Below are 27,076 nucleotides of genomic sequence, written 5' to 3' on the forward strand. Positions count from 1 at the left end.
GAACAAAAAAATGTAGTTTCGTATCCTAAGCTTACTTACGATTGTTTCATTCGTTGGAAAGTCTATAGAATTTACTTATTGATTTAAAGTTTCATACTCAATTTTTGCGTTAATTTATTAGATAGTGAACCATATCTTTTAATATAAAAAATTATTTTGTTTACAACCGCATTTTCGCATTCAAGTATGGCGGAGAATTTGAACACTCCGTCACATTTTCTTTCAGTTAAACCACCAGGTAGCTATAATGGGCTGTAGCAGTTAAAACGAACCTAACTATATTTATTTAAGATACTTGTTTTTAAATTCATATATATTAAATGAACAAATATTAAGGAAATATATCAGAATAACTTCGTTTTATACCGAAGTCATGTTTGGACCTGTTAATGTGATAAATTCAGATATTTTATAAAATGTATTTTTAAGAATTCTTTGATTCAATATGATATTACTATTGCAATATATTTGGTTTACTTGTACACAAATTTATAATACTGTTGATGCCACAGGCACTTGTTTCTATCCATTGGAAGACCCACTATCAACGTATATTAAATATACGTTGATAGTGGGTCTTCCAATGGATAGAAACAAGTGCCTGTGGTTGTTGCTGAATCAGTGCAACAAGGCACATATCCAAAATTTGGCATTTTTCTAAAGTTTAAATTTAGGGCTGCTTTGGACGGTCCATTATCCCAATTACATGATTGCCCTAGGTCTGTTCGCCACAAGTTTGCTCACCCATAGAGTCCATTCTCCCTGGATTCGGTCTTCTTACTTTTATTTTAAAATTTAGTATTACAGTTTAATATTGAACTGCATGGTGTGAGTGTTGAAGTTTTCTTAAATTTACTCAGATTCTGTATTCTTTCAGTTAAATCTTAACTTAGAAACTTAACTTAGAAATTTACAAAAAAAAATTTTAATCAGATATTGATTATAGGATTAAACGCCTTTTTAAAGGATTTTATTGGTGACTGAAAAAACTTTAATTTGTTTGTGAGTGAATTGGTCTAGTTTACATACATTTTGTACATGCAATAAGTTCCTTTAAAAAGGCGTTTAATCCTTATGATTCTTTAAAATTGGAAATAAGGAAAATATGTTTCCACACTCGTAATCTTTATCCCACGCAAGTTGTATATTTATGTCATTGAATAGGCCTGGCGCATGAATTTTATTTGTTGGCTTACGCAAAAATATGAACTCCATGCATGTCATTTGAAATCTGATAAAAATAAACGAAAAAAACTCTTATTATCACTCAAACGAATCTTTTTGTTTTTGTTATTTTATGTAACGATTAACGTGCAGTGAAATAAATTTTGTTAACATCAGTGTTATTATCGACACCATCTTGTTTATTTGGTAACAAAAAGAAGTTTGGTCAGCGTGGTCTATCGAAAAATAACCAACGTCAAGATCAACTACCGGAAGTCCTTTCGACCAATCATATCAACGTATTCCCTAATATGCAAATCATATAAGAATTATATATATATATATTGGATAATTGGATAAATTGGATAAATTCATCAAAATACATTAACAATGATTGATGATTAATGGCTTGTTTTGGAACAATCAATTGTTCATATTAAATAATAATTCTCACTGATTTTTGTAATATAATCATAATTGTCTTTAATAGATTAATAATAAAACCACATTTTGTTTGAATTACAAGTCAGCTCAGAAAGAGTAAAATAACAATCATGTACGAATTGTAAAACATGAAAAGGATTCATCATCATGAGCGATTTTGTAACAAAATTTATTATACTCTGTACAAAAAGTGAACATTCTGCAATAAAACAACAATTCAAAAAATAAAAACTAGGACGATGTCACCCTAGAAATAAGTATTAGGGTGAACAGGTATCATAGTTTTAATAGTTTTACAGTGAAAATATTAAAGCATGCAATCCAAGAGTTTAAATGCCTTGCTTGCCAACTTTGTTAGGTTGTTTGCTCATGTACTGTAATTAAGATTGACACCTTAATTCAAGGGGTATGTGAAGTATAACAGTCTGTTTACTATACACAAAGGTTTGATTGGTCAATGAATATTAAACTTGTTACCAATATAATATTTATTGTCCAATCAACTCTTTTTTTATATAGTAAACAAACTGTTACTCCACCTCTCCATTGAATTTAGGAGTCAATCTTAATTACAATGCATGAGCAAACAACCAAACAAAGTTGACAAGCAAGGTATTTAAACGCTTGGATTGCGTGCTTTAATATTTTAACTGTAACAATGTTATAATTTCAATAATTCAATTTTATGAAGAAATGATAAAAGGATAAATTCATTATACATATGTAGCACACAAATTTATTTAAAAAATTTAACGATTGCACACTCAATGTGTATTCAGTATGTTAAAAGGATTGTAATATTTTTCAGTACCAATAATAATGACTGGACAGAAAGAAAAGATAGATCTATTACCGCCATCAGCATTCCAAGATATAGGAAAAGATGATGCTTGGAAAGAGCTAGCTAGGGCAACAACGGATGTCATGAACTTAAAACTGGAAAATCAAAAATTGAGGTACAATTCAATTGAAGATTAATTTAGATTGCAGAAATGTATAATTTAATAAATTTTGTAATAAAAATAAAAAATATTACAAAGAATAATTGTAAAAGAAATACATATATTTAGTTGTTCATTGTAATAACATACAAAGTAACAGTAAAATGTACCTTATTGAAAACATTCTACAAAAAAATGTGGTCATAGTTATCAGCAGTATTTCAATCCTTGATGGATAGTAGAATACATAACAATATGCACATTATGCTGTTCTGAAAAATATAACAATCAACATGACCAATGAACTTGCTGAACAACATATACTGTACATATTATCTTGATTATGACAACAACATTTGGAATTAATTGAAATGCCATCAAAATATTTACTGCATTCACTGCATAACACCATGAATACAGCAATTTACCTCTTATTGGATGATTTTTACATTCACATCTGTTTAAAGATATTTTAATATTTATCATTTCTGTATATAAATTTTGAGAAATAATACTTAGATGAAGTCATTTAACTGAAAATTAATGTCAATTCTATGACAGTTTTTATCAATATTTTCTTTATACCTGGTAAATTAAAGATATGTATAAATGCAATATGAACATTTGAATATTCAATAATGGATATTCATGATATAGACATATTACTATTTGTGTTTCAGGGATGAACAAAATAAGCCAATATTTGTGCCCACACCAGTTGTAAGTACATGTACATCTAATGATATATACAAGTCTCACTTATTACATGTATTATCTTCATATGTTCTAAAAATGCTCCAGTATATTCAAATGTACAGCTTTCATTAAATGATTTTAAAATTGCTTTTAATTGCTCAAAGAGATGAAGAGTATTTTTTCTGTTTTTTTTTGTTGAGCCTGCGACTTTTGTTGCAGAAAGCTTGACATAGGGAATGTGATCTGGCGGCTACGGCCGTGGCGTTAGCTAACTTCTTGAAAGCTTAATATTTTAGAAGGTGGAAGACCTGGATGCTTCATACTTTGTATACAGATGTCTCATGTTGCAAAGTTTTGGTCAGTCACATCTCCAATGTCCTTGAACTCATTTTCATGGTTCAGTGACTACTTGAAAAAAGTTAAGTTTTTATGTAATGTTAAATTCATTCTTATTATAAGTAATAGGATAACTATATTTGGTATGTGCATACCTTGCAAGGTTCTCATGCACGTCGTACTGTTTTCACTTGACCTCAACCTCATTTCATGGATCAGTGAACAAGGTTAGGTTTTGGTGTTCAGGTCCATATTTCAGATACTATAAGCAATAGGTCTAGTATATTTTGGTGTATGGAAGGACTGTAAGGTGTACATGTCCAACTGGCAGGTGTCATCTGCTCTTGACCTCATGTTCATGGTTCAGTTATAATAGTTAAGTTTTTGTGTTTTGGTCTGTTTTTCTTATACTGTATGCAATAGGTCTACTATATTTGGTATATGGAATGATTGTAAGGTGTACATGTCTAGCTGGCAGGTGTCATCTGACCTTGATCCTCATCTCCATGGTTCAGTGGTTAAAGTTAAGTTTTTGAGTTTTGGTCTTTTTTTCTAACATTATATTCAATAGGTCAACTATATTTGGTGTATGGAAATATTTTATGATCTATATGTCAGTCGTGCAGGGTTTATTTGACCTTGACCTCATTTTCATGGTTCATTGCTCAGTGTTAAGTTTTTGTGTTTTGGTCTCTTTTTCTTAAACTATAAGCAATAGATCAACAGTATTAGTTGTATATAAGAATTGTTAGCTGTACATGTCTGCCTGGCATGGTGCATCTGGCATGGTGCATCTGACCTTGACCTCATTTTTATGGTTCATTGGTCAATGTCTTGTTTTCTTGGTTAATGTTATGTTTATGTGACAGTTGTAATAAAACTTTATATTTAGGACTATTAACATAATATCAATGATTAGTAAAGAAGGCGAGACATTTCAGGGTGTGCACTCTTGTGTTATTATTTTGAAAGATTTAAGGGGAGTGAGCCTATAGAAAAAAAGGACCATTTTGTATGATATATTTTCATCTAGCATACACATGCACTTGTTTCTCCATTATTTTACCAACACATAACATCCAGGCGACAAAATAATTGTGCATGACTTTTCTTTTTCTTAAATTCTTGAATAATTGTATGCATTATTGACAAAAAATCCTGAATTAATTGAGAATACATTGTACACTAAACATTTAATAATTTTCTTATTCGGAAAAATCACCCAAATTAAATTTACACAAAATTTTACTACAGTTCATAACAATAAGTGCACAGGTTGATTGAAGACTGATTAAACTGTAAAGAAAATATATTTCAGGCCAAAAGTCCACGAGAGGAATGCAGGTACAATGCTAAAGAAGACAGAAAATATATTGATGAACTAATAACAAAGCAGGCTTCAGAAATAGCTGAGTTAAGAAACGAAATAAGACAACTGAAATGTGTTCATAAGGAGGAGATAACTGAGATAGAAAGACAAACAACAGCCAGTGAGAGGAAGAATATACAGACAATAGCTATCTTGGAGGCAGACTTAAAGTCCAGGGAGGATAGATATGATTCTCAGGTAAAGTGTTGGTAAATTAGTTAAATATTTTGATATAGTGTTCATGTGAAAATGACCACAACTATTTAACTTATATTTGAATGTGTTCTTGCTCTATCCATTATATATTACATTTACAGTAGTTAATATATGTTGCCCCTCTTTTCTTTTTTTTGTATACACAAGGATTCAAAATTTCAATACAGTACATCTGCTTGCCTATGAGACATTTTATGTACCCTATCTCCATTAAGTTATACAAAGTAGTACATGTTAGTGAACTGTAACAATCACTGAGATACATATTGTACTAACATCTTACATATTAAAAGTAGTCAAATGGTGTATTATGGAGTGGGATGTCATAATAAATACAGATGAATTTTGTTTACATCCTCAGAGTCAAGGGTCTGACATCAATTGAGGGATGGCAACCAAGTCAGTATGGAAAAGGCCATGTATTGATATGATGTTCATACATGTATCTTTGCAACCCAGTCAAAAATCCCTAGAAAACTTTTATTTTATCTAGTTGATTTAATAACGGCACTTTGAATCTCAGTATAAGAGAAAGTATTTCATATGATTACAGGTTGATAGACTGAGTTCAGAACACCAAAGAGAGGTAGAAACTTTATATAATCAGATTCGAACTTTAGAGGATCAGTTATCATCTGTATCTACAAGATCTAAAGATAGAATTAGACAGCTGGAGTCAGAGCTGGAGAAAGAAAGAGAAGAGGCATTAGAAAATGCTTCCAGATTACAGTTAGAAATTAAGTAAGATATACTGATCATATATTTTAATGACTAATACTGTTAATCATTGTTGTTTATAAGACCATTTATTGCAATTGAGCGAAGTGTCCATAAATGAAATCAAGCTTTGGAGAAAGGAAAAGGAAAGTAAAATATAATTATTATTCCCTTTTATTCCAATGCAATAGCTAGGTAATAGGGGAATATAGTTTTATTCTCATAGGAACATACCATCATATTTCTTGTGTAGGTACTTCCAAATTGTTTTTTACAGATGCTTACTTGAGTAGGCCTCTACCAAATCATTTGATAATATGATATTATCAGGGATCGCTAAACACAGACTCAGTTCATATTTGCCCAATTTTTCTCTTCTTTCTTTTTTTCTGGATAGTTAAAAAGAGCCAAACTTTACAGAGTAAACTTACGCCAATCTATTGAATTTCGGGAAATGTTGATATTCATGATAGGCCATTCCCTATTTTTTTAGGAACATACCGTGCTGCTAGATAATTTGACTACTTGATCCATTTTTTTCAGAACTTTGACAAATAATATAGAAAATCAAAATAAACAGATTATGCAGTTAAAGAATTATATTGGGGATACTGAAAAGGGGCCTAAACCTGCTGAAGTGTGGAGAAAGGAGAAAGAAACATTAGAAAACAAACTGGAGGTAGTTAATCTTTGTTATTACATTGGTTGCAATGAATTACATTGATTTCCGAGTTAAAAAAAACCCGATAATTTCACATGTGAAATAAACGTGGATATTTCACTCTTTGATGTTATACAACAATAGATGTTGTCAAGACGTCGATAACGGTGGATCAAAACAAATTGTGAATGATAAAAAAAGATATAGTTCTTTACATGTTTTACATTTATTTCTTTAAAAAAGCCATTTGCTTATGTAATAAAAAGAATAACTAATTAAAGAATTCAAATATCGAAAAATATTCAACTCGTGATTGAACAACCCGACCATAGAGCAAATAGTTACAAATGTACATTATTATTATCTATTAATAACAATACTTCTTTTTTTTCTTTCTTTTTTTATACGACCACAAAAATTTTAATTTTTCGTCGTATACTGCTATCACGTTGGCGTCGTCATCCTGCGTCGTCTTGCGTCTTGTGTCGTCGTCCGAATACTTTTAGTTTTCGCACTCTAGCTTTAGTAAAAGTGAATAGAAATCGATGAAATTTTGACACAAGGTTTATGACCACAAAAGGAAGGTTGGGATTGATTTTGGGAGTTTTGGTCCCAACATTTTAGGAATTAGGGGCCAAAAAGGGCCCAAATAAGCATTTTCTTGGTTTTCGCACTATAACTTTAGTTTTAAGTGAATAGAAATCTATGAAATTTTGACACAAGGTTTATGACCACAAAAGGAAGGTTGGGATTGATTTTGGGAGTTTTAGTTTCAACAGTTTAGGAATTAGGGGCCAAAAAAGGGCCCAAATAAGCATTATTCTTGGTTTTTGCACAATAATTTTAGTATAAGTAAATAGAAATCAGTGAAATTTTAACACAAGGTTTATGACCACAAAAGGAAGGTTGGGATTGATTTTGGGAGTTGAGGTCCCAACAGTTTAGGAATTAGGGGTCAAAAAGGGGCCCAAATAAGCATTATTCTTGGTTTTCGCACCATAACTTAAGTATAAGTAAATAGAAATCTATGAAATTTAAACACAAGGTTTATGACCATATAAGGAAGGTTGGGTTTGATTTTGGGAGTTTTGGTCCCAACAGCTTAGGAATAAGGGGCCCAAAAGGGTCCAAAATTGAACTTTGTTTGATTTCATCAAAAATTGAATAATTGGGGTTCTTTGATATGCTCAATCTAACTGTGTATGTAGATTCTTAATTTTTGGTCCCGTTTTCAAATTGGTCTACATTAAGGTCCAAAGGGTCCAAAATTAAACTTGGTTTGATTTTAACAAAAATTGAATCCTTGGGGTTCTTTAATATGTTGAATCTAAAAATGTACTTAGATTTTTTATTATTGGCCCAGTTTTCAAGTTGGTCCAAATCGGGGTCCAAAATTAAACTTTGTTTGATTTCATCAAAAATTGAATAATTGGGGTTCTTTGATATGCCAAATCTAACTGTGTATGTAGATTCTTAATTTTTGGTCCCGTTTTCAAATTGGTCTACATTAAAGTCCAAAGGGTCCAAAATTAAACTAAATTTGATTTTAACAAAAATTGAATTCTTGGGCTTTTTTGATATGCTGAATCTAAACATGTACTTAGATTTTTGTTTATGGGCCCAGTTTTCAAGTTGGTTCAAATCAGGATACAAAATTATTATATTAAGTATTGTGCAGTAGCAAGAAATTTTCAATTGCACAGTATTCAGCAATAGCAAGAAATCTTCAATTGCACAGTATTGTGCAATAGCAAGAAATTTTCAATTGCTCAGTATTGCGCAATAGCAAGAAATCTTCAATTGCACAGTATTGTGCAATAGCAAATATTTTCAATTGCACAGTATTGCACAATAGCCAGAAATATCTAATTGCACAATATTGTACAATAGCAAGAAATTTTCAATTGATTGGAGTTATCTTTCTTTGTCCAGAATAGTAGTTGAGTAAACTTAAATCATTGTTTTATACAATATACAATGTATATTCACTTTTACTACCAACTGATAAATTAAAACAATCTTTATCATTCAGTGATAACAAGCACCTTTTGTTACATTTTAATATTTTATGATGTATTTAAATGAGTAGTTATTGTTGCAAACTCCATTAGAAATTTGAATTGAGATCAGTTTTGGAAAAAGGGAAAGGGGGATGTGAAAAAAAATGGGGGGGGGGGGGTTAAATTTTTCTCATTTCAGATTTCATAAATAAAAAGAAAATTTCTTCAAACATTTTTTTGAGAGGATTAATATTCAACAGCAAAGTGAATTGCTCAAAGGCAAAAAAAATATTTTAAGTTCAGTAGACCACATTCATTCTGTGTCAGAAACCTATGCTGTGTCAACTATTTAATCACAATCCAAATTTAGAGCTGTATCCAGCTTGAATGTTGTGTCCATACTTGCCCCAACCTTTCAGGGTTCAACCTCTGCGGTCGTATAAAGCTGCGCCATGCGGAGCATCTGGTTTTAAATTAAAATGTGTATAAAATTTAGAATGGAAAAGGGAAATGTGTCAAAGAGACAATATCCTGACCATAGAAAAAAAACAACAGCAGAAGGTCACCAACAGGTCTTCAATATAGCGAGAGAAATTCCCGCACCTGGAAGCGTCCTTTAGCTGACCCCAAAACAAATATATACTAGTTCAATGATAATGAACGTTTTTATACCAGAATTATTTAAAAAAAAAAAAAACACAATTTTGAAAATAAAGAAGAACCATGTTACTTTGCACTGAACAAAAGATAGCATTGTTTTTTGTGCTTATGTTACACAGAAATTTATCATACATGTATTCAAAGAAGAAAAATACACTAGAAAACAAGGAGGAACACTTCAAAGAAAATGAAAGAAGTACTTACATTCTTTAATTATGCTTCATATTTGATCAAAAAAAATATGTTGTTTTAGAATTTGTGTTACCAGTTCTGTTACATATTTATACCCCCGCTTTAAAAAAGGGGGGGTATACTGTTTTACCTCTGTCTGTCCGTCAGTCCGTCCGTCAGTCCGTCCGTCAGTCCGTCAGTCCGTCCGTCCGTCAGTCAGTCCGTCCCATGAAACTTTCGTCACATTTTTCTCAGGAACTACACATCCACCCTTTCTGTAATTTGGTATCAACATTTATATATGTTAGCCATACCGTGTGATGCGATTTCAGATTCATCACTTGACAACTTCCTGTTTACCGAACACTTGTATGATTTTACACATAATAGCCAAGTTGAAAATTTTCGTCACATTTTTCTCAGGAACTACACATCCACCCTTTCTGTAATTTGGTATCAACATTTATATATGTTAGCCATACCGTGTGATGCGTTTTCAGATTCATCACTTGACAACTTCCTGTTTACCGAACACTTGTATGATTTTACACATAATAGCCAAGTTGAAAATTTTCGTCACATTTTTCTCAGGAACTACACATCCACCCTTTCTGTAATTTGGTATCAACATTTATATATGTTAGCCATACCGTGTGATGCGTTTTCAGATTCATCACTTGACAACTTCCTGTTTACCGAACACTTGTATGATTTTACACATGATAGCCAAGTTGAAAATTTTCGTCACATTTTTCTCAGCAACTACAATACAAGGATTTCTGAAATTTGGTTTCAGGATTTATATAAGTCAGCTATACCGTGTGATGCGTTTTCAGATTCATCACTCGACAACTTCCTGTTTACCGAACACTTGTATGATTTTACACATGATAGCCAAGTTGAAAATTTTCGTCACATTTTTCTCAGGAACTACAATACAAGGATTTCTGAAATTTGGTTTCAGGATTTATATAAGTCAGCTATACCGTGTGATGCGTTTTCAGATTTATCACTTGACAACTTCCTGTTTACCGAACACTTGCATATTTTTACACTATTAATATTATCCACTTGCGGCGGGGGTATCATCAGTGAGCAGTAGCTCGCAGTTTCACTTGTTTAATTTATGTTACATGTATTTTTTAGATATTAGAAGTAGATAAAGAAAATATACAGTCAAACTTACAGCTGTTGAATATCAGGTTTTCCTCTCTGAATGAAATTCTAAGGACACAGGAAGCTGAAGTATCAAGGGTAGTAATAGTTTGTTATGTTTTAGTTGTTTTAATATATTCAGGCTTTCAATGCATGAAAATTGGTCGAAATGAAATTAGAGGTTTGAATCATACATGTTATAATGGGTCATTTAAATTTTCATTATAATTTTTATTCTTCAGAAATGAAAATAAAAATATTTATCATATAGATGGTGGTTATTTAAATGAAGTTGACATTGTGCTAAATACTGATAATCTCACATGTGAAACAACTAGTTTATTTTTTTGCTCACCAGACTTTGCATGTCTTTAAATAGATACTCTCTTGAGACTTAAAACTGAAGTTTTGCGTCTTGACACTGAAAACCTTTTAGTTATGTGTGTTGATAAATAGTCTGTACCCATGCCCATTTAGTACAACTTATACATGTAACTGCACAATTATTTCAAATTCTGCATTAATCTTCTGTAAGTGATTATATGAAATTATGACAACTATGTGCAATACACATACATTCATGTGCCAAAAAAGTTCAGTGAAATTGATTTTACATAGATTTGGTGAGACAACTGATTGCTTTTAACCAATAAAGATGTCTTCATAACATGAAAAGTTTACTAATATAATAAAACAATGATTTACACTTCACTACAATTTTGAATAATTGTTTTAAAAAGATTTAATCTTCTTGTAGGTTTCACAAGATAAATCAGACAAGAACAAACAGGAGAGTTTATTATTAACAAGGTATTTTGAAATCAGTATTGTCGTCTGAACTTCCATTAAAACAAAGTCATTCTCATTCCAATTAGTATTATATACCAGACCTTCAATGAAAGTGGAGACTTCACACTTCAGGACTATTATCAGTTTTGTGATAACATGTTCTAAATATTATTTCATATGAAAGTTTGATAATTAGAGTTAGACTATTTCAAATGAAACAATTTTTAGCTAAATAAAAATTAAAAAAGGAAGCTGTGAATTTTTTTTTAATGCAAAACAGATTTAAATTATTCATTCATATCCTTTTGTATAAATTGCATCCATTTTTGTTGACAATGCAGTAGGAAGGAAATAATCAATTTTTAAAAGCGAGATTTACAAAATAAATCAGTTAATATTTACCATCTTGTGATACAAAACATTCTACCTCCTTATTTTATTTTATTTTACATTAAAAAGGATTCTTGTTCTCAAGTTTTAATGTGCCCTCATAAAGTATCTTACTAACAACACTGTTTGGCAGTCAGAATTCATAAAATTTGACTGTTTCAAGACATATAGTTTATTGAAAGTTATGACACAGACAAATAAATACTTTTCTTTATTATAAATAGGTGGAGGGAAAAAGTATTTGCATTAATGGTTCAACAAAAATCTGCTGCCATTATAAAACATAAGGATGAACAAAACTGGAAAGGAAAGGTAACTCTTTGTTAGAACCGAGAAATAGACAAAAAAATGTTACATTGGTTCCTACAGAATAACATTTAGTGCAGGTTTTTTTTAAACATTTTTGTTACATGTAACATCAAAATCTAGGGAATTGCATAGTTCTGTAGCAATAATTTTAAAGATAAAATATTATGCTATGAATCTTCATCTTTAAGTTAAATTTTCATGTATATTTGATGAAATACTGCAAATTTACACATACTTCACTTGAATGTAAATTTCAGCGTAATTGGCTATCAGCTTTACTAACATTAAAATAATAATTATTATTTACCTTAGTGTTTGAAGTTTCAGGACCATGTATAATTAAAAAAAAACACAGTTAGATTTAGCAATAAAGGTGAAAATATTTTATTGATATGATTTGATAGTGTCTTCAAGTAAAATAATTTTCTTATTTAAGGTTGGTGATTTAGAGAGCAGATTAGTATCAGCCAACAACCAGATGAATGTTTTATCTCATGCTATGTCTGATAAACAAGCTCAACTAGACATGGAAGTTAACAATAATAAGGTAAAGCTAAAGTGTATATTATAATTTCAATTCAATATCTGATAAATAGGCTCAACTAGACATGCAAGGACTAGACTTAATGTTTGCACAACACGACCAGATTTCTGACTGGGTGAATATATATTTATCATCCAGACACCTAGCAGGCGACTTAATATATTTTGCATTGAATCCTATGTCTACCCTTTCAAGTGGGCTCCTGAAAAAATAACTTGGTGGCCTAGCTGGCCCCTGGAGAATTAGAGTTTTAGGAAATAGAAAAAAAAAAATAATAAGGTAAAATATATTTTTTAAGCATCTATCCTAAAATGTTTTACTTTTACAAATTGTGAATTGGATGGAGAGTTGTCTCATTTGCACTTATACCACATCTTATATCTATGAAGGTATATAGATGTTATTTTCCATGTAATTTCAACTAAAATTCATACAAATTGAGGGGTTAATATTAGCTTAGTATCAGTGTATAGGCAAGAATTAAGTTGCTGGAGATGTTTAACTTACACAGCAGAGAAAATAAAAGCTTGTAAAACATGTACTTTGTAAAAGCATTTTGTTTCATTTGTAATTGAGCATGTTAAATTTTTGTGTAGAAATTACAACATGAGGTGATACAAGCCCAGCAGATGGCGTTACTGTTGGATGACAGATTAACAGAGAACAGACAATCAGCAGAACAATTACAACAGTTCTGTAAAAGGTTGGGATTTTTAATTTTAACAGTTTTTGTTTAAAAAGTCTTATTTTAAAACTGTTTTAAACATTATTTTAGAATAAAGTTATGACACTGAATTTTGTGTCCATTATACATGTTTAAGTATTTATGAGGAACTTTGGAGTGTATTCTGTTGTAACCATATATAGCTTGTCTGTCTATGTTTCACATAATTCAATAATTTATTTGTTTTGAGGACATCAGCTTCAGGATGTTTGTACTGGGAAATAATTGTCAGAAAGCATTTAAAAGGGGAGATAATCCATTTATTTTCTTAAATATTGTTAGTCAGGTGTACCCTTTAGTGAGTTCAGTGACAATTCTAATTTCAATATTTTATAATCTATAACAGGAGCAGCACTTAAGATCCCTCTCTTTTATCCTTGGTGTCATTACTTCTTATTTACCTCTCCTTTGGAGCAGTTTATTGACATCTATGAGAATTTCAAGAATTCCTCACGACAATATCCAATTTTGATTTTCTATTTAATATTTTAATCCCTGAAGCAAAACTTTTAAACAGTTAAACATTACTCTATATAGCAAATTTCTGTCAATAAACTCTGCCTTATAAATGGTTTTTTTCGAAAGCTTGTAAAATAAACATGTAACCAGTTGGCATCTTCTCATAAATGCACATATTATTATTCGCATAACCTTTATAGTAGAAAATGAATAACAGCTAAACAGTCACAAAATTTCAATTTTATTAAGCCAATAATCACCTTCAGTTTATTATCTTCAGAATTTCAAAAAGCAAGTCATAAAGTTACAACCTGACATACCTCTTTTGGGGGGAGGGGGGTGGGGCTGTTATTCCTAACAACTACCTCACCTAATTGTTTTTTTTTTCAAATTTTTCACAGAGATTCATGGTGTGAAGCAAAGTCCACCCTTTTCTCTATTTGTAGGTCTTTTGTTTTGTTGAGATTATATTTGTCTGATTGCCTGTAAGTTCATCCTTACATTTTGAAGTTTCATTGAATGTTTCACAAACAATGTGTGTGCATTTTGTATATTTACTTTCGATGTTATTTTTCAGCGTATGTGGTAAACTGGAGGAATCCTATAGTGTACTCAATACAGTATTCAGCACCATGAAAACATTTGGCCAGAGAATTAGTTTTGCCAGTGGTCGTGTTGAAATGTTGCAAGGTACACTTGTTATTGGTTGCCAACTTAATTTAAGTTATCTCAGTTACACTTCTTTATCAAAAAAGTTATCATCATCCGATTATGGTCATTTAGAAATTACACACAGACCTTAGAATACTCCCTATTTCTTGAAGTGAGTTCAGGGTACTTTTGAATCAATAAAGACTTAAAAAAACATTAATTAATAAAAAAGAAGATGTGGTATGATTGTCAATGATACAACTCTTAACAAGAGATCAAATGAAACAGAAATTAAAAACTTAAGATCACTGTAAGGCCTGCAAATATGAGCAAAGGCCACACCACATAGTCAGCTATTATAAGCCCCAAGATGACAAATATAAAACAATTCAAACCAGAAAACTAATTGCCTAATTTATGTACAAAATAATGAACTGAAAACAAATATGCTATACTGCAACAAACGTCAACCACTGAATTACAGGCTCCTTCCTGACTTGCGGCATATACAGCACATACATAAATCACTTATACATATTATTTGTAATGGCATTACATTTCGATGAAAAGTATGATTTGTCATATTTATTCTCTTTTGTAGAATAAATCAAGCTGTTGGGTACCTTAATTTTTTTATACTGAGGCGTTTTTATGCCCAACCTACGATAGTAGAGGGGCATTATGTTTTCTTGTCTGTGCATCCGTCTGTTCGTCCGTCTGTCCAGCTTTAGGTTAAAGTTTTTGGTCAAGGTTGTTTTTGATGAAGCTGAAGTCCAATCAATTTGAAACTTAGTACACATGTTGCTTATGATATTGTAATGCCCCGTTGATTTGAAAGCTGACAATTTTACTGTGGTCTCTGTTCCACACTTGATTGATACACGCAGATGTCCGTTGTTGTTTTCTGATTTGTATTTTACAGAAGAAATAGCCTACTTTGACCTTATATTATATACTGTCTTCTTTAAATCTATATATGGACTTTATTTATATGTGCAATTGTTCCTATTGTATTTGTTTATACCTAGATTCAGCATAATGCGCCAAATGTAACGTTACATGTTCTTGTTTATGAATAACTTGTGTATTAGGTCATACGTTTTATAAATAAGGAACACATGTTCCTACGATGAGCTTCTCTCCAAAAACCTCCATGCAGTTAGCAGTCTCTCTTAAACTATAATTTGCTGCACCAAGTAAAAGTACTTGGTGATAATATTTATGCTGTCAAACTGTTTGCACGGGTAAATGACTAACCATGCACCGAGTATGCAGAGTATTAATTATACAGAGAGGGATCATTACAGATGTAACAACAAAACAGAGATTTTCATAATTTTACTGTATTTAAAATAACTTAAAACATAACAAACAAAATAACAAAATAACAAAATAAAAACAACAGATTAGAGTTAACAAAATGTACATTTTTTGCCATTCTTCATGAAAGAAAATATAAAATCTGAACAAGAAGTATTAAAACTTACATTAGATTCCTTGCCAACTGACATTTTGTCTTTAGTTGTATATTTATCAAACAATGTTCTAGCTTTAGAATAAGAAAATAAATTGTTTCTTGGTCTTGGAATTCTTGAAGGTTTCCTTGACACTTTTGACCTAATTTTACAGTTTTGTAAATCTTTAGTAACTTCATCAAGTCTAGCACGTTTTGTTGGAGATTCATCAGTATTACTGTTTTCTTCATCGTCAGACAGAACACGCTTTGCTCTTTGTTTCATATCTTCATACTTCTTTTTCAGTTCAGCATCTTTTTCCCTCAGCCTTTCTGTCTTTTTCTTCAAACGATTTAATTGATTTGTCCATATGGTCATCTGCATTGAAACATGTTTCACAACTTGTCCCGGAAAAACATAATTTGTCATTGGATTTACGGAAATTCTGTTATAATCATTTGTCGGAATCACAGAACATTCCATCATTGTTTGTACAGGTCGAGATTTTTCTGCTTGTCTTCTGTCCATATTCTCATAAAAATCTTGATTCACATTTTTTCCTACATGGAAGCCTGGTTTTTCTTTTCTAAACATTGGAATTTTAGAGTTTATGATTTTCAGCTTACTTGCTAAATTGGATCCTTTCTTCTTATTTATATCAGGCAGTCTTTGTTTAATTGGTGTAGATGTTTTCCTTTTGTAAGTCCAGTTTTGATCATAGTCAAACATGTTTGTACTCTTTAACTTATCCTGGTCAGCAACTTTGTATTTGTTAGATTTTCTGTTGATTGTCCCACGTAAATCAAAAGAAAGTTTAAACGCTGGAAATGCTCTTTCTATTGTCATGGTGTAAAAAATAGCTTAGAGTTTATCACAATAATCCTAGGTATTTCAACAGTACAGCAGATGTTTTCTGTGAAAAACTTATTTTTTATAACATTGTAATTATTATTTTGTCTATTTATATAAATGAATATGTTTGACAATTTTTATGATGTGCTAACCATTCTGGTGGGGGTCCTATCAGTGAAAAGAATAAAGATAATTTGCTAAGTTTTTGTCACAGCAGGACTTACAAATCAAATATATGAAGACATGTATTAATTCCTACTATGCTGTTTTATTCAAAGAATTCTGTCACTGTAAAAGGTGTTGATTTATTTAAATGGAATTCTATAGACCTGTTATAAACAGGTAATTAGGTCACTGTGACTTTGACACTGTTCATATCTGATTTACCTGTAATCAAATCATTGAAATTGATTATCACATGCCCACTATGACAAGTCCAGTAAAAGTTACCATCTATTCTGCACATTTTAATGTATTTTTAGGAGAAAAAAATATTATGCTATACTGAATAAATTTGTAAAAAGTGTAAATTGTTCATTTTTATTTTTTGATAAATATTTGTTTTCTGTGTTTTAATTTTTGTTCATTTTTTTTGTAATTACTTAATAATTAGATAAATTTACACATTTTACAATGTAAAAGATAAACTTATAATAAAAGAGGGATACAATTACATTTTAGATTGTTAATCAAAACATTTAAAAAAAATCATTTAATACGAAAATAAAGAGATTAGAAATCAAGTGGTAAAACAAAAACTTAAAATTAATGAAAAATAAACCATACCATATCCAAAAAAAAGAAAGAAAGAAAGAAAAGACAACAGATCACAAAACACGACAGAGAATACTTAAGGTTAATCAACATTTATATCTCAAAAAGCTTACATAAGCTATGGATTAAAAGAGAGGAGGATTTATTACATATGTTAATGAGACAGCAGCCCTTTGACACAAAATACCAAAAGTCATCTAGGGGTCAACATACAATCTTAAACAATAAAAAGTCTCTTTGTTTAGTTCTAAATTGTCAAAGGTTATGATTGAAAAAGATAATAAAAGATCAGCCTTCAACTCATTTGGTTATCAAGTAACTAAAACTATGTAAGGAAATTATGAGAATATATGGCATATGAATTGGTTTTAGTTTTATCATCGTGATAAATATTTCATGATTAATTGCACTACATGTATATGGTGGTCTAAATTTCAGTAAAAATTATCATATAACATATATATATATATATATATATATATGCATGGAATTACATATTATTTTTTTTTCAAAAGATCTGCAAAATCCATTTCACTTTCTGATAATGTTAAAAACTATCTATTTTAGGTTTGTTTGCCAGAAAGAAAGCCATGTCCCAGGTACATAGAGAAGATAAAACAGAACCTTTATTACAGTTAACAGATATACAGGATGAGTAGGTCTTATAAATAATATAAAACCAGTTAATAACAAGATATGTATATTATGATGTAAATGTTAAACCAGTCTGAACTGTCTATAGACTGCAGTAGATGCTTTTTAAAAGTGAAATTTGAATTAAACTAGTTAAGAATATGCAAAGTGTGTAAAACTACACTTACTGTTATCATTAAAACTAATTACTATACATAATGTGTAACTGTGAACACAAAAATATCTTTTGTTTAAATATGCTCTATATATTATAACTGACCAGTGTCAAAACCATAAGATTGATACAGTGGATATCTATGATGTCTAAATGTGGCCATCTGATGTTGACGCAGGTTGGTTGAACAATGTGAAATAAAAAAAATTAAAATTGTATTTTAGTTCATCAATTTTAAGAAGAGAGTTAGAAAGAGTAACAGAAGAGAGAGATAGAGTTGTGGCACAGCTAAAACAAGATTCTGAGACTTGGACAGAAAGGCATACAGCTGCAACAGTTCAAAGTAAGTTACAGTAATGAATAAGATAACTTATTGTTAACTAGGAAGTTTGGTTATTATTGAGCACTGCTATAGAGATGTGTAGCAAGAACTGTATGTAAATAAAATTTAAACAAACTTTACCTAAACTTTAACCTATAGCTGTACAATGTAACCTATGGGAATGCAACAAGAGTATAAATCCCTATAACCGAAAATTATACAATATTTATCTATGGTATAATTTTCACAATTATACCATGGTTTTGTTGTATATGGTCTTCCAAAAGAAAAGGAAAGATAGGGAGACCTGGCGTTGGCCTCTGGAATTTTTTGACACAAGAACAAATGAGTCAGTGCAGGGCAACTAAGCTAAACTGCCTGCTTCGCACCAGCCGATTTAAATGAATGCCTAGGGTGGGAATCGAACCCACATACACCACTTCTGTTGTCCTATATTTTGAAACAAGAAAAAAATCCCTCTCAAAACGATTAGTTTAAAATTATCTATCTATTATTCATGATCTTTTTTTGATACTATTGCAGTTAAAAATTTTGTAATTCACATGGCTGCAAAACTAAGGGGTCTAAACCTTAATAGATCTGGTGAAATAATTTTCTCGTTTTTAATAAAAAAAAAAATTTAAAAAAACATTTCTAACATTGAAATAAAAAAATTAAAAAAAAACCCTAAATCTGGAATTCATGAGAGCTTCCAAATATCAGAAAATCTGTTACTTATTTTGCATCCATTTCCTGAAAATTTAATTCCTTCACCATATGTTTGTCTAAATCTGTAACATTATATTCGCCATCAATGTAAATGTGCATCCTTCGGTGTGGAAAATTCAGGTCTTACTGATATTCCTGCTGTTTCAGAATCCTGTGCTTATTAAAGAAAGTAGGCAGAGCTTTGTCTGTAAGGCCCGAAAAGGGTTTTTTAGCTGATTCTTAACAAAATTTAACATTTAAAGATGCTATAGGTTAAAACAGATATTTCATATTTTTGAATAGTTGTGTGGTGTTTCGTAAATTATACCATAGTTTTTGTTGGAAACCCCCCAAACAACCTCACTCGACCTTTGGTCTCATGAGGTTAAGGCCGGGGCTTTCAACAAAAGCCATGGTATAATTTACGAGCTTTTTCCTTATACAAATGTACATACTAATTTTTAGTAATATATTGAAGAAATAAAATTTTCATCAAATGTTTCAGAGGATGAAGAGATAAAGAATTTAAGAGAAACGATAGAAGAATTAGAAATGGATCTCCAAGGAAAATCACAGGTACTTTTACTACTGACACATTAAGTTGTTTTTTTTCTAGTGAAAGGAGAAGAGCCAGTAACCCCAATAACAGGCCCTTTAAAGGTTTATTTATTAGACTTTAAATTTTCATAGTAAAACAGCAAGTATGTAAAATGTACTGCTAAATGTATCATTTTTTAGTCTATAATCAAAATAATTGTATATCTGCTTCATATTAAACAATATATTATCTTTAAAAAGGATAAGATTTCATTTACATTCTACTTTTTTGAAATTTCTGACCTTTTTTTCATGATTTCATTTGTAGCCCCACCCCTGGCCCATTGAATATTTGGTTAATAAGTAAAGAATATGGTATATACAGAATATTTCAGCAAAATAATATGTAGACAAAGGTGGAGTTAATTTTCAATAAACTTTCATTAATTTTGCCAAATTATGGTAAACATCATCCTTTAGTGAAATTCACCTGCATTTATGACGCAACAATTATATAATTATTTAGCGGGAACTACATATTTGAGCAAGTTAACCAACCTCCAAATGACATTGTTTTCATGCAGTAGTTTTGCTAATTTATTTCCAGCAATGTAACAAATTAACAGAAGAAGTTGATAGATTTAATATTGAGTTAGAGGATGCCAATGAACAGATAGATAACTTAAAGATTGAACTCGGCAAATGTCAGGTCACATCAGACCAAGGTAACTATAATTCAATATGTCAGACCAGGCTAATTATTGTTATCACTATTTTCTCCCAATTTTTATCATTGATCTTTCTGTTTGGTAAATATCCATTTCGTACTTTTACAGTTATGTGAGTTTTTCTTAACTGAGTAGAAAGAGAATGCATGAATGCCATATAAAGCCTAAATTGGCAAAAAGCCTAGAAAAAAAAACAAACATATTATCAATTCTTCAAACTCTCAATCTCAATCTGTCTTTTATCCTTGGATGTAATATTTTTTCTCTCTTAAATTTTTACAAAGTATTATTTTTTATTAACCAACTAAGTACATTATTGCCAAAAATGACTGGTTATTAAAAATAACATATTTTCTGTAATGGCCCTGTTTTTCTGTATTGGCCCTGTTTTTTTCTGTAATGGCCCTGTTTTTCTGTAATGGCCCTGTTATTTCTGTAATGGCCCTGTTTTTCTGTAATGGCCCTGTATTAATGCCCAGCTTGTCTGTATTAAAATAGGGTTTTAAATAAAGTTAATAAAATTAAGCTGTAAAGAGTATAATACCCTTTTGTATTTTATTTAATTTAGTAACCAGCAACAAACATTAAAGAACCACATAAAGTGATCACTGTTCATCCTGTTTTTCAACACATAGCTTCTTTTAACTTAATATCTTGAATATTTGGTATATCTAACGCTTGATCATGGTGAAGTACAAATTATTTATTTTCAAACTAAACTGTCATTAAAAGAGTAAGAGAATACACTTTTTTCAGTTGGTTAATAAATGTATTAAGAAATGGGTGTTTTTATAATGGCCCTGTTATATGTCCTTGGTCAGTAATAATGGCCTCAGATGTCTGTAATGGCCCTCGGCGTTGCCTCGGGCCATTACAGACTTCCTCGACCATTATTACAGACCTTGGACATATAACAGGGCCATTATAAAAATACCCATTCATTAATACTATAGTATTACATGGGATAGGTGTAATCCACCCTTTAGAAAGTTATGCATTCTTTTTAAAATTTTCAAATGCATATGCCAAAACACTGCTAAATTATGTTCGTAACAATAACCATTCGACCAATAGCATTACTTTATGCTCCCTTTGGTGTATTCATAATCATTTTATTTTATTCCTTGTAATGCTAAAGAACGTAAAGGCTACTTCCTGAGTCCTGCCATCACATTAGTTTTCAAGGTACAGTATTAACATCTTGGTATTAAAGTGAAATTGTTTCTTAAACAGCAGACATTGTACAAATAATATTTCAACACAATAGTTGTAATTGCCACATGTAACTTTAATGTTTTAGTGATAGCAGAGCAGAAGACTATTATAGAACAAGAATTTGCAGAACAACTTGCAGATTTAGACAGACAACTGAATGATGCCAAGAGAGAACATACAAAAGCTGGTAAATTGATAGTGTAACAAACATCTCTATTGTAATGTATAGAAAAGCATAAATAAATCAGTAAACAATTCAGAACCCAGCATTGTCTAATGTATAGAATATTATCTGATTATTTTTTGTTTGAAATGAGATTATGCCGAGTAAGAGCACATTAAGATGTGTGCACACAGCCTTATTTAAGATAATGACATTAAATTTGAAATTTGCTGAAATGGGTTGCCCAATCAAACATTGTCTTTCTATTGTTTATTCCCCTTCATCACAGTCAACTAACCTTCTTTTTCACTTAAAATATTGTCAGTCTTATTACAAATTTCTCGCTGCATTGAGGACCCATTGGTGTCTGCGGCTATTATTTGCTATTTTGTCTGGTTGTGTCTATTTGACATATTCCCTATTTCCATTCTCAATTTCACTTAAAAATGTACAGAAAATAGGATAGGTTATCTCCTGGAACAACATTAAATCTATTTCTTGAGTTATATTTTGGAAGGGTGATAAAATCTTTTGTGGTCTGTGCTTTTTTTTATCAAACTTAGGGCTGACAGAAAAAAACAGATATATTATTATTTCCTAATCAGTTATTCTTATTCTCTACCAATACAGCCATTGAATAAGAAAACCAAGTTTTACATTCAGCCAGTCCAAAGAGTAACGTTATACCTTTCACTTTTAGTTGTTTGTACTATTAAAATCTTAATTGTTTTCTACAGTTGTATCATTGAGGCAGCTGGAGAGACAGACAACAAGAGAGAAAGAAAGGGCCACAGAACATTTAAACACAGTAGAACAACATTATACCAGACAAATAGAAGGACTACAACAGAAACTACAAACGGTAGAGTCGGAGAGAAATCTGATGATGGTACGTACATGTATCAGGTAAAGGGGGTGTAAACCTGAAACTAAAAGGAAAGTATAGTTGCCGTCAGCTGAAATTTGTAGCGGTTATCGGTAAAAATAATCTAAACTATCAATCGTGTTCACTTGAGAGATAGTTTTTCACATTCCATTCATAAATCGCAAAAAGAAAAACCACTACTGACCTACCTTTTAAGTGATCGCACTGTAATAATCCTGACCTTCACATTTTCCAGAATGTTTTCCATTGTAATTCCGCCTTCTTCGTTTCTATGAGGATCATTTGTTTACACATGACATTCGTCACTTATGCAGTTTCCTGAAATGTTCTTTTCATAAATCCATTGATGTGATAAGGTTTCCTGCGCTTTACGCAAATTTTATGAAATTGAACTCCACGGAAACACTTCCGGTAAAAACAGTGGCGGATTCCACCATTCAAAATCGTCTTGGAAAATGTGAAGGTCAGGATTATCACAGTGCAATCACTTAAAAGGTAGGTCAGTAGTGGTTTTTCTTTTATCGATTCATGAATTGAATGTGAAAAACTATATCATGATTGAACATGGTTTATAGTTTAGATTATCTTTACCGACAACCGCTACGAATTTCAGCTGACGGCAACTATAGTTAAAATAGTATTATTTACAGATCCTCAAAACTGTCAGACAGGGACATGGACTGCAAAAAAAAAATATGATGCCTATAAAATCACACTTTAAGGTTTAAAGATTCATGAGTTTTTGAAAGACATGAGGACCCCTAAGGTACTTAATCTTGCATCATTTGTTTTATTGACATTGAACTATAATTTTAAACACTCAATGATATTTTCTATAGGCTTTGCCAAAACCATGACATCAAGTATCCATGGAAGTGCAAGTTTTATCTTTTTTTCATGAAAATTTGCACAGTATTTATGAAAACTAAATAGTTATCAAAGGTACCAGGATTATAATTTAGTACGCCAGACGCGCGTTTCGTCTACATAAGACTCATCAGTGACGCTCATATCAAAATATTTATAAAGTCAAACAAATAAAAAGTTGAAGAGCATTGAGGATCCAAAATTCCAAAAAGTTGTGCCAAATATGGCTAAGGTAATCTATGCCTGGGATAAGAAAATCCTTAGTTTTTCAAAAATTCAAAGTTTTGTAAACAGGAAATTTATAAAAGTGACCACATTATTGATATTCATTTCACGAAGTGTTGACTACTGGGCTGGTGATACCCTCGGGGACGAAACGTCCACCAGCAGTGGCATCGACCCAGTGGTGTAAATAGTTATCAAAGGTACCAGGATTATAATTTAGTATGCCAGACGTGCGTTTCGTCTACATAAGACTCATCAGTGACGCTCATATCAAAATATTTATAAAGTCAAACAAGTAAAAAGTTGAAGAGCATTGAGGATCCAAAATTCCAAAAAGTTGTGCCAAATATGGCTACGGTAATCTATGCCTGGGATAAGAAAATCCTTAGTTTTTCAAAAATTCAAAGTTTTGTAAACAGGAAATTTATAAAAGTGACCACATTATTGATATTCATGTCAACACCAAAGTGTTGACTACTGGGCTGGTGATACCCTCGGGGACGAAACGTCCACCAGCAGTGGCATCGACCCAGTGGTGTAAATAGTTATCAAAGGTACCAGGATTATAAAAATTAATGAAGAGCAAATTTTTTAATTATACAATATCTGAAAGTAAAATTTACACCTATATTTTTTCAGGCCACATTAAGACAAGAAGGATTAATAGGGAGAGTGAAGAATGCGAGAGGGGAACCAGTCCAGTTTGATGAATCAGCAGAATCTCAAGAACCAGAAATATCACTACCCAGGAAACCAGAGTTATCTCCACCTGTTAAAGGTATTGTTAAATGGAATACTCCAAAAACTTTAGAATTGTATTTATCTCTGGTGGTGTTGTTTTGTCAGATGTATTTAACAGTAGCTATGCTAGATTTTTTTAATCTTTCATAATTCCATGAAACTAATTTAGAAAGTTACTTGTTCCTAAGTTGTTAAGAGTTTTATCATTACAGCCATAAATAATGGAATTTGAAAAAAAAAAATCTTCCAAATTAATAAAAAAACAACAAAAAACAAAAAAAGATCAAAACATTTTACAAGTGTGTGCTATTTGAGGATGGCAATTTTTGATGAAAATACATAAGAAAATAAAATGCGTTACATACTTCAAATGGAATAACCAGAGTTATCTCCACCTATTAATGTGAAATCTTTAATATGAAATAATTCTAAAGTAGGTTTATCATTCAGAAAATATTAATTGGTGTAATTCAATTTTCAATTACTGTGACTTGACTGTTAGTGTTGCTCTCCACCTATTGCAAATCATTCAAAATTCTGAATGTCAATATGGTTGTAGGAAGTTTTCATGGGGAGATAATCATTTCTTCTTTCAAAATGTCTTTATTCAAAAGAATAATGTTTTAGGTTTTCTCCCCATGGAAACTGATTTTTCACAACATTAAAGTGGATGAGTTTCATATAGGATTATAATTATGTTATATTTTATCACCTTAAACCTTCACATATTGACTCAACAGTTTGTTCCAAACACTAACCAGTTCAGTGGCGGATCCAGAAATTTTCATAAGTGGGGGCCCACTGACTTACCTAAGAGGGGGCCCGCTCCAGTCACGCTTCAGTGATTCCCTATATAAGCAACCAAATTTTTTCCCAAAAAGGGGGGGCCCAGGCCCCCTGGCCCCCCCTAAATCCGCCTCTGCAGTTCAACATTTTGGTTTAATAAAACAAATTACAATTTGGTCAGAATATTGAATGAGAAGCAATAGTTGGAAAGCAACACTAACAGTCAAGTTACTGTAAATAAAAAATACAGCTATTTAGTTTATGAAATCGTTAATTTTATGCCCCATTTATGGACATTATGCTTGTTCTTCCGTGTGTGCGCCTGTTCGTTCGTTCGTTCATCGATCTGTCCCACTTCAGGTTAAAGATTTTGGTCGAGTTAGTTTTTGATGAAGTTGAAGTCCAATCAACTTGAAATTTAGTACACATGTTCCCTATGATATGATCTTTCTTATTTTAATGCCAAATTAAAAGTTTTTGCCCCATTTTCACGGTCCACTGAACATAGAAAATGATAGTGCTGATGGGGCATCTGTGTACTATGGACATGTTCTTGTTATTAAGTGTTTTAATTTTTTTTTTCAGATGAACCCATTACCTCAGTATTAGAAGATCTTAAGTCTCTGACATCTGCTGTGTTGAAGGATGATTTATCTAGTTCTGATGAAGATGAGGAGGACTGAGCATTATAGTACTCGTCTCATAACTATACAGCTATAATTCATATTCATTCCTTAAGTGTGAGAAATTGAAGCTGTCAACAGGTTCTAGATATCTTGAACTGAAACAGAACAGTCAAAACAAATATAGCTTATTTAGTCCTTGATATGGAGCTATATACAAAATACTGCTTGTCATGTTTTTAGACAAGAGTTTCAGCAGAGACTGAGACCAAAGGCTAAAAATATTTAATTTATTCATTCAAAGTTATATCCAACATTCCTATACTTGTCACATTGACTTTGTATGACCTTGAAGTAACAGTCTGTGTTTGTAATTCAATGTTTTATTCATGGATTATTTTTACAAAATACTGACTGTTATAATTTAGTGATCTGAACAGATTTGTGATATATTATTTATTTTTGTATCTTATTAAAAAATATTGAACAATTGTATCTATCTTTTTATTATGGTTAACCAATGTATATTAGAAAAACTTATTGGACACATCATTGATTTAATTTTGTTGAAAATGTTTTTATGGTAAAGTAGGTACTTGTATGCCATCTAGATTTTAATAATATAGAAGTTTTGTTTTGCTGTTTTCAGAATTTACAGAACCATGTATTATAATAAAAAATTACAAATATTTGTAACACAAAAACAAGGAGATGTGATATAGTTGCAAATGAGACAACTATCCATCAAAGTTTAAAGGAAGTGGATGAAAACAAATATAGGCAACCTTACCACCTTCCAAATCGAAAAAAAAAGACTATATCTGTTACAGTATAACGGTCTATAAAAGGCCCTGACATAATAAATATGAAACAGTTCAATTAAGGAAGCTGGCTTGTCATGTTTAGGATTTTTTGTCAGATTTTCGGAATCCTCTGGTTTTATCCATTTGAATGCCTTGAAAAAATTTGCCCGGTGACCCCCATTTTTAGC

At 31.2% G+C, this 27,076-nt stretch overlaps 1 protein-coding gene across 1 annotated transcript; it reads left to right on the forward strand.

Annotated features, from left to right (window-relative positions):
- Window positions 1-81: 81 nt before the first annotated feature.
- On the forward strand, window positions 82-26,580 carry LOC143048036 (coiled-coil alpha-helical rod protein 1-like). The gene is made up of 20 exons (XM_076221462.1): window positions 82-238; window positions 2,417-2,564; window positions 3,230-3,269; window positions 4,900-5,148; window positions 5,720-5,907; window positions 6,427-6,562; window positions 10,522-10,629; window positions 11,288-11,340; window positions 11,934-12,021; window positions 12,455-12,565; window positions 13,159-13,265; window positions 14,323-14,435; window positions 18,044-18,131; window positions 18,509-18,627; window positions 19,820-19,890; window positions 20,459-20,576; window positions 21,880-21,981; window positions 22,695-22,846; window positions 24,575-24,713; window positions 26,048-26,580. The coding sequence occupies exons 1-20, from the start codon at window positions 187-189 to the stop codon at window positions 26,143-26,145; spliced, it is 2,280 nt and encodes a 759-aa protein (XP_076077577.1). The 5' UTR covers window positions 82-186; the 3' UTR covers window positions 26,146-26,580.
- The last annotated feature ends 496 nt before the right edge of the window (window positions 26,581-27,076 follow it).

The sequence above is a fragment of the Mytilus galloprovincialis genome, chromosome 10, assembly GCF_965363235.1.
Source record: "Mytilus galloprovincialis chromosome 10, xbMytGall1.hap1.1, whole genome shotgun sequence".
Lineage (NCBI taxonomy): Eukaryota > Metazoa > Mollusca > Bivalvia > Mytilida > Mytilidae > Mytilus > Mytilus galloprovincialis.